A 14,204-nucleotide genomic window follows, 5' to 3' on the forward strand; every position below is an offset into this window, starting at 1 on the left:
TTATATTAATGTTTAAGATATGAAAAGATAATTTTATCATCACCTACATTCTGTTGGTGCTGATGGAAAGTTAAGATTTATTCTCATTGTTTTTCTGATATGTATTTTATTTCTGTTTTATTTAATTTTTTCTCTTTGTTTTAGAGTTTTATTAGTTGGATTATCATATGACTAAATGTATATTACTTACTGTTTACTTTGTTTCTGATTTTATGAACTTTCTGGAGTAGTGAGGAATCATTTATTTTTCATTTTTAAAAGTCATCTGCAAATAATTCCTTATTTTTCATCCAATTATCTTTCTTAGTTAAATTTTTCTTATCTTTCTAGGAGTCAAGAATTTTTTTTTTTTTTTAATGGTACTGGGGCTTTCTACTTCCCAGCTAGAAGAGGCTTTCTACTTCCGAGCTATACTCCCAGACCTATTTTATACTTTATTTGGAAGCAGGTTCTCACTAAATTGTCTAAAGCCTCACTAAGTAGCTGAGGCTGGCTTCGAACATGTGCAATCCTCCTTTCTCAGCCTCCCAGGCAGGATAAAAAGCATGTGCCACCACTGCTGGCTAGGACTCAGATTTTAAATGTATGTTTCAACAATTGAGACTGCTTCACACTTTCGGTAATTTATAGAAACTTAAATTTTTCAGATTTAATATGTTATTTACCTTTACATTATTTATTATACCCATTTTCCATGTATTTTAAACTATTAATTGTATTTACTTTGTATTTTCTGATCATTTTTAACATCAGAATAATCTCCAGGTCAACGTCTATTGATTGATTTTACTAGTGATACAAAATACTGTGTTCCTTAGTACTTTTTATATACTGTAAATATTAATTGTATAATTACATCACCCTCACCCAAAAGAATTAGAGACTAAGAAGGATGCATGGCTTTAATTTTTAAGTGATTTTTATGATTTTTAAATTGATTTGGTTGTATGTGACATGCTCACAGCCTTTTAATAACTTTTTGATAGCAAGACACTGTTTCAAAATCAACATAAAATAAAATAGGTGTGGGGTATCACTCAGAGGTATACAATCTCTAGCACCCCACAACAAAAAAGAGTACACAATAGTTAAACTCTTTTCAGTTTTTAGAGTTAGCTATTCAGAAACTTAATTTTGTTTGGAGTAATACAGAAGAAATTAGAATATTTGTGAGGATTATTACAGAAACCTTAGTCACTGAGAATAGAATTATAAATATGGAGAGAGGAAACAAAAAAAAATCTACATCACTGAATTGAAATTGGAGGTGCCAGTAAATAATTTGTTCTTAACATAAAAATTACTTATGTTCGTTTCTCTCTCTCTCTCTCTCTCTCTCTCTCTCTCTCTCTCTCTCTCTCTCTCTCTCTCTAGATTGACAATTTCAGCAAAGAACAAGAGCAGGAAAAGTGCAAGATGAACACGGCCCAAGTTTTATTACTGAAAGGAAGTGTTCAAAACCGGTGGGTCAGTTCAAAATATCTAAAGGAGCAGGGTGTGGTGGTGCACTCTTGTAATCCCAGCATTTGGAGTCTGAAACAGGAAGATCACGGTTTACAGACAGCCTCAGCTACTTAGGGCCTTTGTAACTCAGTGAGACCCTGTTTCAAAATAAAGAATAAAATCTAAATGTGAGCCAGACATCTGCAAGCAAATAGCAAAAGACCATAAAATCTGAATGCACTCCTCTGACCCTCATTAGAACACTCTAAGAAAGCCAGAAAGGTAAATAAAAAGCACTCATATCTGTAAACTTCCATAATTTTGTGGTCAGAAAGAATTTTTCAAATTATTTATTTTATAGTTTTATCTGTTAGATATTTTAACTTCTATATAAGTGAAGAGCCATGGTAATTTTTTTTTTTTTTTTTTTGTGGTACTGGAGATAGAATTCAGGGGCATTCTACCTTTGAGCTACACTCCCAGGACCTATTTTTACATACTTTATTTTGAAACAGGGTCTCACTGAGTTACAGAGGGCCTCACTAAGTAGGTCAGGCTGTCTACTAACCTCAGTCCTCCTGTCTCAGCCTCCCAAATGTTGGGATAACAAGCATGTACCACCAGGCCTGGATGCCATGGATGCCTGAAATTTAACTTGAATAAAAATTAAATAGGAATTGGGTGTAGCTCAGGTTAGAATACTTTTGGATTTAATATATAGTACTACACACCAAAAGAGTACATGGTACTTAAGGGTGTGATTTTCTCTGCTAGAGTTAGCTATTTTTCTATTCTTTTAGCTAAGAAAAAATTTCTTAAACTTGAAATTTAGTATACTGAAGAAATGCACTTTAGGATGTATGACAAAATGATTTAAAAGTATGTATCTTCAAATATTAGTGCATACAAATTAGATATATCAGTGTCAAATGATTAATTTTATTCAAAACACTAAATATATTGTTGATCCAAATATAAACTACCATCAAACAGAGAGATATGCATCTCTCCTTATGTTGGTATACCTATATATAAGTATTTCAGTATAAGGTTAACCAGTTGGATCTCAAAATGTATCTATTTGCAGTGAGCCCAGATCCTACATAGCAAAATATTTTACAAACTACGTTATTCAATTTGAAATAATTGAGTGAAAAATTTTCCGTTACCTGACAAACAAAACATTGCTAACTCAGTAGTAAAAATGTAGAAAATTTTATGGTACATTTAAATTTAGTGACTCATAAGATATGAATTAGATTTTAGAAGGATTTAATGTATAACAAAACTAATACCTTACATGTACATATTTATCTTCAGTTAATGCAGGAGAAGCATGAGGAGAATTGCATAAATGATTATGTGAAAGCAATCACTCTGGAAAAATCTCTTATTGAGGTCACTATAAATTTACTTCCTTACAAATCTATTTAAACTTTTCTAAGATCCACTTCAATTTATTATGCTGTTTGACATTGTTGACCTCCTACTTTTTAAAAATCCATTTTTCAGCCAGAGCAGTACACTTTCATGTCTCAGCGTACCTCTAATTGAATGATTTTCTTCCTGTTCATACATCTTGACCCTTTCATTGTCATTAGTGTTTTTTTTTTTTTTTCAGGCCTTAAGGCTGTGCCTTAGAACCCACTAATACAGAATAAATCGTATGTATTGAATTAGGAATTCACTTTAGAATGGTTTTATCTATTTGCTTCTTTGTTTTTTCCGTCGTTTTTGTCTGTTAGCTTCTTTGGTTTTGGTACTGGCGCTTGAGTTTGGTACTCAGAGGCATTCTACCTCCTACGTACATCTAGCCCTATTTTACTTTAACACAGTGTCTTACTAGGCTGCTGAAAGACCTCGCTAACCTGTTGAGACTGTCCACAAAATTGTGATCCTTCTGTCTCAGCCTCCAAGAACTAGGATTACAAGCATGTGCCACCACACCCAGTTCAGTGTGGTTTTAACTATACCTTTGATTTTGAATGCCTGTAGAAATTGTTATTCAGATACTCCAGTAGCATGTCATTGTCTAAACTCAGAATTCTTTAACACGTTCCTGTTTCTTATTGGTGCACTTCCAATATATGGAAAATACAGTGCCCCAATTATCAAAGAGTTATGCTTGTTCCTTTTATTTCACTGCCTATATCGAATTTGACATAAAATGAAGCTTTCCTTTTGTAGGGCTTGCCAGTTGTTTCCATTAGAAGGCACAGCAAGATCCCCAGGGGCAGTGATGTAAGTACCTAACAGCGACACAGCAGCCCTTTTCTGTGCCTCTCACTCCATCCTCTACCTGCCTCCACCTTCCTGTGGGAGGACTGAAAGGCAATGGCTGACAGACCCAGGCTGTGCTATGCTGCCCCCTTGCGGCAGTGCGGCTGACTACAGGAGTCCTGCTTCAGAGGTGGGAGAGGAAGATGATGCAATGCTCTTTCCTGGATTTCTTCCTTCCTCTGTTTTCTCCTGCTTGCCCTGATTCTAAGGACACTCTAAAAATAAATCCCTAAAACCCGAATTACAGGTCCGGGATGTATTAAGAGGGTACCTGGCTTATGGCACCATGCTTCGAAATGTTTCTCAGATCATTTCTTTATATACACGTAGTCCTCATTTCATGCCTGAATTAACTGCAACAGTTTCACAGATCATTAACTAGTTTCTGCTGTGCCTATCTTTTGTACATTTGTTAAAGCTGTATCATGTTTCAAAGATATCTTTCCTAAATTATGATAGTCAGTCAATTGTAGCGATTAAAAGCATTACTTCTGCACCTTGATTGTTTGGGTCTGAAATCTATTTTCACCTTTACAGAGTGTATGGCTTGGGTGAGATTCTTAATATTCCTATGCCTCCGTTTTCTATTTTACAAGAAAAAAAAGAGGAGGTGGATAACTGGGTATAAGGATTTCTTTTCCCTCTGAGACATGTGCAAAACACTTCAAATAGAACCTGACCCATAATCAACCCTGTGATATTAAGTAGAAATATTATTGTTGTTATTGTTGAATTTAAGTTGCTTCCTTCCTCAAGAACCTAACTTGGAATCCTCCCAATTATACATAGTATTTCAAATCCAAACTTTCTTACTGATTTTTAATATTAATCATTTCTGCCCTATTTTTATGGCTTAATTTCTTATTAATTCCCCAAAGAACTTCCCTATTTTCACTAAATCATTATCCTTGTAATTTTCACAGACACAAATTACTTATCTTTTATTTTTCAATATTATTTTCACTATCAAATGTAAAACTTTTTTTTTAAACTAGGCTAACCTCAAATTCAATTTCAATGAAAATCTTTAAAGACAGATTACCATGCTACTGAATTTCCTATTTTATTTATATCTCACACTGGAAATAGGAACCATGCATTTCAGTTTACAATTATTTGTAGGTAGAATCATTTTGTTAATCTATCGTATTTTCTTAACCACTTAAATACATTGGAAACTCAATGAGAAAAAATATCATGTTTGATAATCCTTATACATGACATTACAGAGCATAGACCAATGGTAGCCTATGTTTGCTAAATGTTTAGTACAAAGAAAAATGCTTTATATTATGCTAAAAACTATTTTATGCTAAAAGTAGTGGGCATGAACTAACATTAAAATGGTATACAAATGAGAGGGAAAGTGAAACAAAATTAATTTAGTTTTTCTAATTCATTCTTTCCTGAGATACAAAGCTATTATAAACTCATACTTGAGTGAAAGATTTATTTGGATATTGAATTTAATAAAATGGAAGAAATTATTTATTCTTCTATCAGAAATAATCTATGCACATAAATGTCAGGACAGAGAAGCAATATTACTTGCCTACTCCTGATTATTAAAATATATAGTACTTATGAAAGCAATTCCTATTTACTACATTTAACACAGTTTAAGTGCTACTAAACACATCATTTCAGCTACTATTTTTAGTCCCAACTATTTACAGTATATTAGCGCATTATAAAGAACATTACAATGGAGAATGGAGAGGATAGAGTGGGAAAGGGTATTAAGTTACAGTTAGAAAAGAAATAAAAATTTCTGGTGTACTTATGCATACTACAGTGGCCATAAGTAATAATTACGTGCTGTATATCTCAAAAACTTGAAGAAAGAATTTTCAATATTTTCCTACTTAAAAATTATAGATATTTGATAAGATTAACATGTTTACCTCACTTGAACATTACACACTCTATAATGTATCGAAACATGGCCTGGTGCCAACTTAATATGTCTGATTTTATCTTCTACTGTATCAGTTAAAAATAAAATAATTTATATTAAAAATGAAGTAAATAAAATATTTCACAAACATAACAAACATTAATTTGATTTTTAAAATTAATCACTATTTTTTCTTATGTTATCCGTTGAGTTCTAGGATTTATTGTGCTTGAATCAAAACATAAACTTGTATCTTTTTATTCCATTCATTGAATTAAGAGTATTTGTGCTATTTCTGTTACTAATATAGCAGAATAGTTAAAGACCTGTGCTTCCGGAGCCATGCAAATTTGATTCAAATTTTGTTTTTGATCCTATTCTCTGTGAAAAGGGGGTCAAGATATTTAACTGAAGCCAAAATTTTTTCTTATAAAATATAAATAATTATTTTTTGTGGTACTGATGATGGAATCCAGGGGCGTTCTCCCTCCGAGCTACACCCCCAGCCTTATTTTTTATTCTGTATTTTGAAACAGGGTCTCACCAATTTGCAGAGAGCCTGTCTAAGTAGCTGAGGCTGGCTATGAACCTGTGATCTTCCTGTCTCAGCCTTCTAACTACTGGGATTACAAACGTGTGCCACCACTTCCAACTAATAATCTTACTACACAAAATATCTACTTATTAACAAAAGAATAGTAAAATGATACATATTTTCTTGAAATTAACCAAATTGATTATCAGATATGTACAAATAATGAAAACAAAGTATATGTTTAATCTGTATAACAAGGTTGCTCCTGTCCTATTCAAATATTATTATTTACCATTAAAAATTTCATTTACTCATAAATTTAGTGCATGACCATTCAAAAAGCTCAACTAATGCATATTTACATGCATACTTACATTAAATAAATTACAATCCCTAATTCATTCTGCTAAATTACCCCTATTTGTCAAGACTACAACAAATCTATCTACATAGTTTCTATGAAGATAAATATTATTATAAATAATATTATTTTCAAGTCAGACTATATTAGCTATATAAGATTTTTCCACTTATGTCTACTTGATACCGTTATTCTTAATAATGACTAAAAGGGAATAAAATTTTCATAAGTTGAAGTATATTTCAATACACACATGTATATTATATCAGACCCAAATTTAAAGATGCTAAATTCCTTTATATAAACTGGTAAGTCCCTGAAATTATTAATTTCCCTTGAAAGTTCAGTTGTCTAAATATTGGTATTTATTTTGTCAGACTAATTTTCTTCACCTAACATCCCTGATTTGAGGTTGCATATTCACTCAAAATAACCTTCTGTTTGGTATTCATATATTTACATGCAAAGGTTTTGGTTGACTTGTTGAAAATGTGGGATTCTTGGTGAGAAGTATGTATTTATTTTAGGATTTCCATTAGGTTTGAGGACAAAAATCACTTTGGAATTTTAATATTTTTTTGCAAAAATATATTAACATAATATTTTTAACCTAGGCTAATCATTAACCTTTCTTACCTTATTTACTTAAAAACAAAAAATTCTAGCAATAAATTAATGTACCAACATAGAGATGATACTTTACAAATAGATTTATTATTGTGACCTAAAAGTTAGAAACTCAGGCAAAATATAACCAGCACATAAACATAGGATTTTATGGGGAGTTCCTTAGTAGAGATAACTTATTAATTTAAATAGGAATTTATTGGAAAGCATGAATGAAGAAACTATATGAATTACATGTATATGATCCTTATTGTATTATTTTGCAGAAAGAGCAGATCTTAAGGCAAATGATTTCATTTTAGATTATTTGAAATTATAATATCCCCACCTATTTTCTATTGCTAATAATTACAGTCATATAGATTTTGCCTTAAAACAATAATCAACTATATTAAACAAAACAGAAGAAAAATTATAAATCATTAGTTCATTTACTACTCATATGATGGTTATTTGCTTTAAGTCAATAGCTAATTTTACATTAGTTATATTTTATTATGTTGTAAAAATTATAAACAAAGTGATGTAATATACCTGCAATAATTTAATGTGGAGCTAGATTTTTTAGGCATCCCACTGATATTTTTGACATATTTTAGATATTGACTTAAGTAATTTTTTCTTATACTTAAGAAATACATATTATTGGTAAAAATGTGTACCATTCAATATGTGCTAAATCTATAAAATATTTAAATAATTAGAATAATACAAATAAATGTAATATATTATTTGTATGTTTTAAAGTAACGTAATCTAGGAAGAAATCTTATTTCTGATCTAACTGCAATATAATTTAAAAATTTCAATGACTAAGTAAGTTATTTAGAAAATAACTATAATTTATAAATGCTAATAATGTACAGTGTGGAAAATTATAAATATAGAAAAGTTGCTTAGCCTATTAGTTAAAATATTTCAAATAAGGAAGTAATTAGTGAAAAGAAAAGGCCATTTGATAATATAAATTATATGTACCACTGCTCCATTCTTTAAAAATTAGCATTTTATATATTAATACACCTTTAAGTTGAGTTATTTAGTATTCTCTTTTTTTGTGGTACTGGGGATGGAACCCACAGGTATTCTACCTTTGAGCTACACCTTCAGCCCTATTTTTTATTCTCACTAAGGACCTCACTGAGTAGTAGCTGAGGCTGTCCTTGAACCACGATCCTCCTGTCTCAGCCTCCCAAATGCTGGGATTACAAGCGTGTACCACCACGCCTGGCTATTTTGTATTCTTAAGCAAACATATATAAAATTATTTAACAAATGTATGAGTTAAATAAAGTAAATTTAATTGTATTGTCAAATGAGAAATAGTTTCTTCTCTGATTAGTAGGATGTAATTTTTATTTGGATACTACTAATATGCTAGGCCAGAATAATTTGTATTTTTGACATGTATATTACATTAAATATTTCAGTTATAATGATTACTTGTTAATTGCTTTCATGGAAATAATTAAACTTTACATTACTATTTGAGAAATAAATTTATCTTGAAATATGGAAAGAAGAATATTGAAATCAGGAACATACTTGGATAATTTATTCTTTCTATTAATTCACTAAGATAACATATAACATATATGAAAATAATCTAAAACTATTTGCACTCAGCATCTGCAGAATATTGGATCTAAGAACCCATGTATACCAAAATCCAAGGATATTCAAGTCCTTTATATAAAATTGTGTAGTATTTATAACGAATGCATATCCTTCTGTGTCCTTTAACTCATTCCTAGGTTATGAGATCACTTATGTTTCTTGATATAATGCAAATGCTATGGCAATTTTGTATTACATTGCTTAGAAAAATGACAAGGACAAATTTTTGTATATGTTCAATTATCATTCAAATTTTTAGCCAAGTGCCACCATGGTGAATAATCCCAGTATTTGGGACACTGAGACAGGTGGAATGCAGGTTTGAGGCCAGACTCAGCAACTTTTTGAAACTCTGTTTTATTTTATTATTATTTTTATTGTTTGCAGTACTGGGTATGGAACCCAGAGGCGTTCTATTTCTGAGCTATACTCTCAGCCCTATTTTTTTTTTATTCTTTATTTTGAAACAAGATCTCACTAAATTGCAGAAGGCCTCACTAAGTAGCTGAGGCTATTTGTGAACCATTATCCTCCCATCTCAGCCTCCCAAATGCTGGGACTAAAAGCGTGCACCACCATGCCTGGCTTAAAATTCTATTTTAAAATAAAAACATAAAATAGCGCTGGTAGTTAAGATGTAGAATGTTTCTGGGTTCAGTCTTGAGTACCACAGAAAATTCAAATTATGCTAGGCATGGTGGCACAAGCTTGTAATCCCCGCGCTTGGGAGGCAGAGACAGGAGGATCGCGTAGGTTCAAAGCCAGCGCTTAAGAGACCCTGTTTCTAAGTAAAAACATATAAAATAAGTCTCCGAGTGTAGCACGGAGGTAGAAGGGTTCCATTCCAGTACCACCAAAAAATAAATAAATAAATAATTTTCTCACAAAATTGAAAGGAATTAGAAAAATTAAGTAAAAGATCACCTTCAAAAGAATAAAACATATAGTTCAGTAACTTGCAATTACCAATCATAAATATATAGGAACATTTAAAAAATTAGTTTTCAAATATATTGGATCTTAATAATGTTGACGTGGTATACGATATTATATGGCATTTTGCTGATACATAATAATTTTTAAATGCAAATTATAAATGTCAATGTAAGATTTTATAACAAACTTAGATTTCCTAATTTAAAAAATAATAGATATCCAAAATGACCTGACTCTCTTAAAATTTTGACAGAGTGGCATATCTCATTTAAAAATTTAGTCACATTTTCTAAATTAGTATTTATTCTCAATTAGTATGATCATGAGTCACAAATAGAAGTACTTTTCCTTCATAGGTAGAATAAGATTTAAGAAGTTTTTTTAATCCTTTATATTTGTTTTGTATTTTAAAAAATCAATTCATTCCCTAAAATGAGGTAATGAGGTAACATTATATCTTATCTCTAAAATGAAATATAACAATACCCCAATATATCAAAGAAATGTAGATCCATGTTTCTTTAATCACAGAGTATCTGAAAACTAGATTCCAGTCCATTACATATATCTATGTACATGTCCAGTAACAGTAGAATACTATACCTGTGTGCAGGTATCTTTCGGTTCCCAACTATAAGAATAACATCGCAGAGTTGCTGCTGCTTCAAGTAACTTTCCATCTTTCTGAAAGTTTGCTCAGCGTGGTGAACAGCTTGATAGAATTCTTCAGAGCTACTGGAGTCTAAATCACTTTGAGGTGTCAGTGTGTGACTGGTAGCTGACAGCCTGTAAACCACATAGAGACACACAAAGATTGTGTTTACAAACTGCAACAGACCATCAAGAATGATATGTAGATTTTTTTTCAAAGAAAATGCATTTTTCTTTATTTTAAGACATATTGTTATGTAAGTCCAATGAAACAATTTTGAAAAGCCTAATTGAGTTAGATAATGTATTATGCATTTTGAAATAAGTAGAAGAGCTTGAATGCTTTACCAGAAAGAAACAATAAATATTTAAGATGATAGATATGCTAATTACCCTGATTTAATCATTATAGTGTTTTATACCCATTAAGACTTTATGTGACAACCTATATATTTTTTTAAGTTTTGCCAATTAAAATAATTTTGAAAATTATCAAGAAAATTCAAGTCACTAAAGTCCCAGGAAATATACAAATAAAACTTCACATCATTATAAATGCAATGCAAAACAAAAAGAAAAGTGGATTTCTTAGAAATTTTCAAATAGAAAATCCAGATATATCCAACTTATTTAATGAGTCCAATATGATACTTATAAAAAAACCTGGCAAGGATGTTATAGGAAAGAAAAATTATAGTTCATTCCTTCTTCCTCAATATGTTAGCAAAAGTCCTAATAAAAATATTAGCAACCAAAACCAAAAGCATGTAAAAAATGAAAATGAAACATAATTTAATCTTAAATTATTAAACTTAGGAAACATATTAATTACATAAAGCTTCCTAGCACATTTGCTTGGAAAATTTTATATTTTTAATATTTAATATTTAATATTTAATATTTTATATTTAAAATTTTATATTTAAAATTTTTATATTTAAAATTTTATATGGTTATTTTGTCAGATTTTACAAGTTTTCCTTTAAATATTTGAAATCAATACTAATTTTGCTTTACAATATGTTTCTCTTTTACATGTTTGCAAATTACAATGCCAGAATATGGTCACTTCTCATCACGTATTGTAGGAACTGAGGCTCAGGCATATGTGGCAAGAACAGCAGAATTCAAGTGCACATTAACACATTGAACAGAATATCACAAAATGCTCTGCAGGATGCATTTTAAAATCAAGAAAGAACACACTATTTACTCTCAGGTACCTAAGAAAAACTGAGTCACAATATTAGATTGCTAAAATAGATGAAAATTTTCCCCATAAGAGGGCCTGATGTTTCTTGTACAGTCCCTAGAATACATAAATAGGGTTAAAATTCAAGATAGTAAAAACAGACCTGCATAATGGCACCAGATTATTATAGGGGTTTCAAGACAAAGGCTCCACCCAAATCTACATGTCCACAAATTAAATAAAATAATTTGGGCAGAAAGTTAAAAATTTCACATTCTGGGTAATATTATCTAAAAAAATCATTTAAGTTACCCAAGTTGTGGCAGATGCTATATTAAAGCAGAGTGAAAGCCAGATGCATTGGCACGCCCTTGTAACCTCAGTGCTTACAAACAATAGCAAAGTAAAGAATAAGAAGGGCTGGGAGAGTAGTTAAGAGGTAGAGTGACCCTGGGTTCAATTCCTAGTAACACACACACACACACACACACACACACACACACACACACACACACACACAGATGGAATAAGTTTAGAGTTCAGTGAAACCCTAAAAGTAAGATAAAACAGAGAAGTATTTGGTAAGATTTACGAAAAGCTAAAAGGCTAATTATTGTTAAATAATTAAATCTTTAATTACACAAAGAAATTATCAATGTAAAATATGCTTGAGCTTTTTCTGCAAAACTTAAAAGTAATTTAGAAGAATAAGCCTTAAAATGATTACGGGCTAGAAACTAGGCTACAAAACTTATTTTTCTGAATTTAAAATTTGTCCTACATTTTTTATAAAGTTCTTATATTTTCACTTTGTCTATGTTTCATCTAAGAATGAGTCACTTGTCTTCAATGTCACTTTATCTGACATATAAATGGTTGTGTTGGTTTGACTTGATTTTCAGCTGTACATTTCCTCATAATTCATTTCCTGATTTCAAACTGGAGTAGAATTTATTCTCCTCAAGCTTTGATTCAGTATAGGATTTTAAAATGATTTGCCATACTAGAACACTCACAATTTCTAATATAAACTTTAATATACAATTTCCATTCCATCAAATATATAACCTAACTAATTTAACAAATAAAACCTCAAAAGCTTAGAAGACTTAGAATATGTATTGAGCTATGTTTCCTATAAAAACTAAAAATATTAAATTTCATTTAAATTCAGTGTTTTCTACTAGTATTAAATTAAGATGTCAAAATAAATTGGAAACCACATTGCTATTTCTTTTGAGTGATAAGATTTATTTTAAGAAAAATATTTTAATAATATTCTGTAATATCATATGAAGTAAGCACTCACAATTAAATTTGTAGTTCTTAGACAAAGACTGAATGTAGTGAAAGGTGGCTTTATTTAAAAGAAAAATTCTGTTTTAGTCCCACAAGTTAAGTAATATTTCAGATAATGTAGATTTCTTCAGACTTGTTTATAATGTTTCAATATTATATATGAGAAACACATTGTTTTAATTAGAAACATTAATTTATTATTATAAAAATACTAAAGTTCAAAGTGTGACTAAAATAAAGAAAAAATAGGCTGGGCTTGGTGGTGCACAGTTGTAATCCCAGTATTCAGGAGGCTGAGACAGGATAATCATAGTTCTCCGACAGCCTCAGCTACTTCTTAGTGAGGCCCTTTGCAACTCAATGTGACCCTGTTTAAAAATAAAAAATAAAAAATAGGGCTGGGGGTGTAGCTCAGAGCTAGATTGCCCCTGGGTTCCATCCTCAGAATAATAATAATAATAATAATAATAATAATAATAATAATAAAAAATAAGAAGAAGAAAAATAAATGAATTCAAATCATATTAAACCACTTTGTATTATAACAGTAAATAACAGAGCATCATCACATATTAGTATTGAAACACAAGTGTTCAAAATAAGCAATGTTAAACAACTAATATTCAAACCTTTTACTAAACCCCAATAGAGAGATTTAGATCCAGGAAATATTATAATAGTGAAAGTTCAAGCACCAGGTGTTCCTACTTAGAACCAAGAAAAATGAAGATAGTCTTTAATGTTGCTTTTGGGTACAATTTTATTTTATAAGATAATTGAAATTTTAAGTAAGTCTCTCAGATGTATTAAAACATACACACACAAAAATATGCATGATAGAAAAATAATAAGAAGTGTGACTTATGAACCAAAGAAAAAGTTTATATATTCTAATCTACCAGTTAGTGAATTCTGGATTTTAATTAATGTGCCTATCTTATGAAATATTATTTATTTATTTATTTATTTATTTATTTATTTTGTGGCACTAAGGATGGAAACCAGGGACATTCTACCTGTAAGCTACACCCCCAGCCCTATTTTTTATTATTTATTTTGAAACAGGGTTTCACTGAGTTACAAAGGGCCTTACTAAGTAGCTGAGGTTGTCTACAAACCACGATCCTCCTGTCACAGTCTCCCAAAATGCTGGCCTGGAATATTATTTTAAATGTCTATTATGATGTGTTGGAAAATAAGTAAAGTATATTTTTAAAGTGCTTCTTAGTATAATCCCAAATTATATTTCAAAAGAAACACCAGATGTGAAAAATATACATATATGAATTAAATATAAATTATATAAGAAAGCACATTGATTTAAAAGTTATACATACTTAAGACAATCTTGTATTTATATTGATTT

The 14,204-nt window shown here is 30.4% G+C and overlaps 1 protein-coding gene across 2 annotated transcripts in view; it reads right to left on the reverse strand.

Moving 5' to 3' along the window:
* KLHL1 (kelch like family member 1) overlaps positions 1–14,204 on the reverse strand; it is a gene marked incomplete at both ends in the record, with an annotated part of 325,168 nt that overhangs the window by 210,565 nt on the left and 100,399 nt on the right. Inside the window, one exon of one of the 2 annotated variants that reach the window (XM_080690083.1) lies at positions 10,300–10,482. The exons of the other annotated variant lie outside the window; for it this stretch is intronic. Within the exon in view, the coding sequence (XP_080546209.1) occupies positions 10,300–10,482 (183 nt within the window). The remainder of the gene's footprint in view (positions 1–10,299; positions 10,483–14,204) is intronic. 2 annotated transcript variants of the gene reach the window in all.

Source organism: Muscardinus avellanarius (assembly GCF_963383645.1).
Source record: "Muscardinus avellanarius genome assembly, chromosome: 2".
Lineage (NCBI taxonomy): Eukaryota > Metazoa > Chordata > Mammalia > Rodentia > Gliridae > Muscardinus > Muscardinus avellanarius.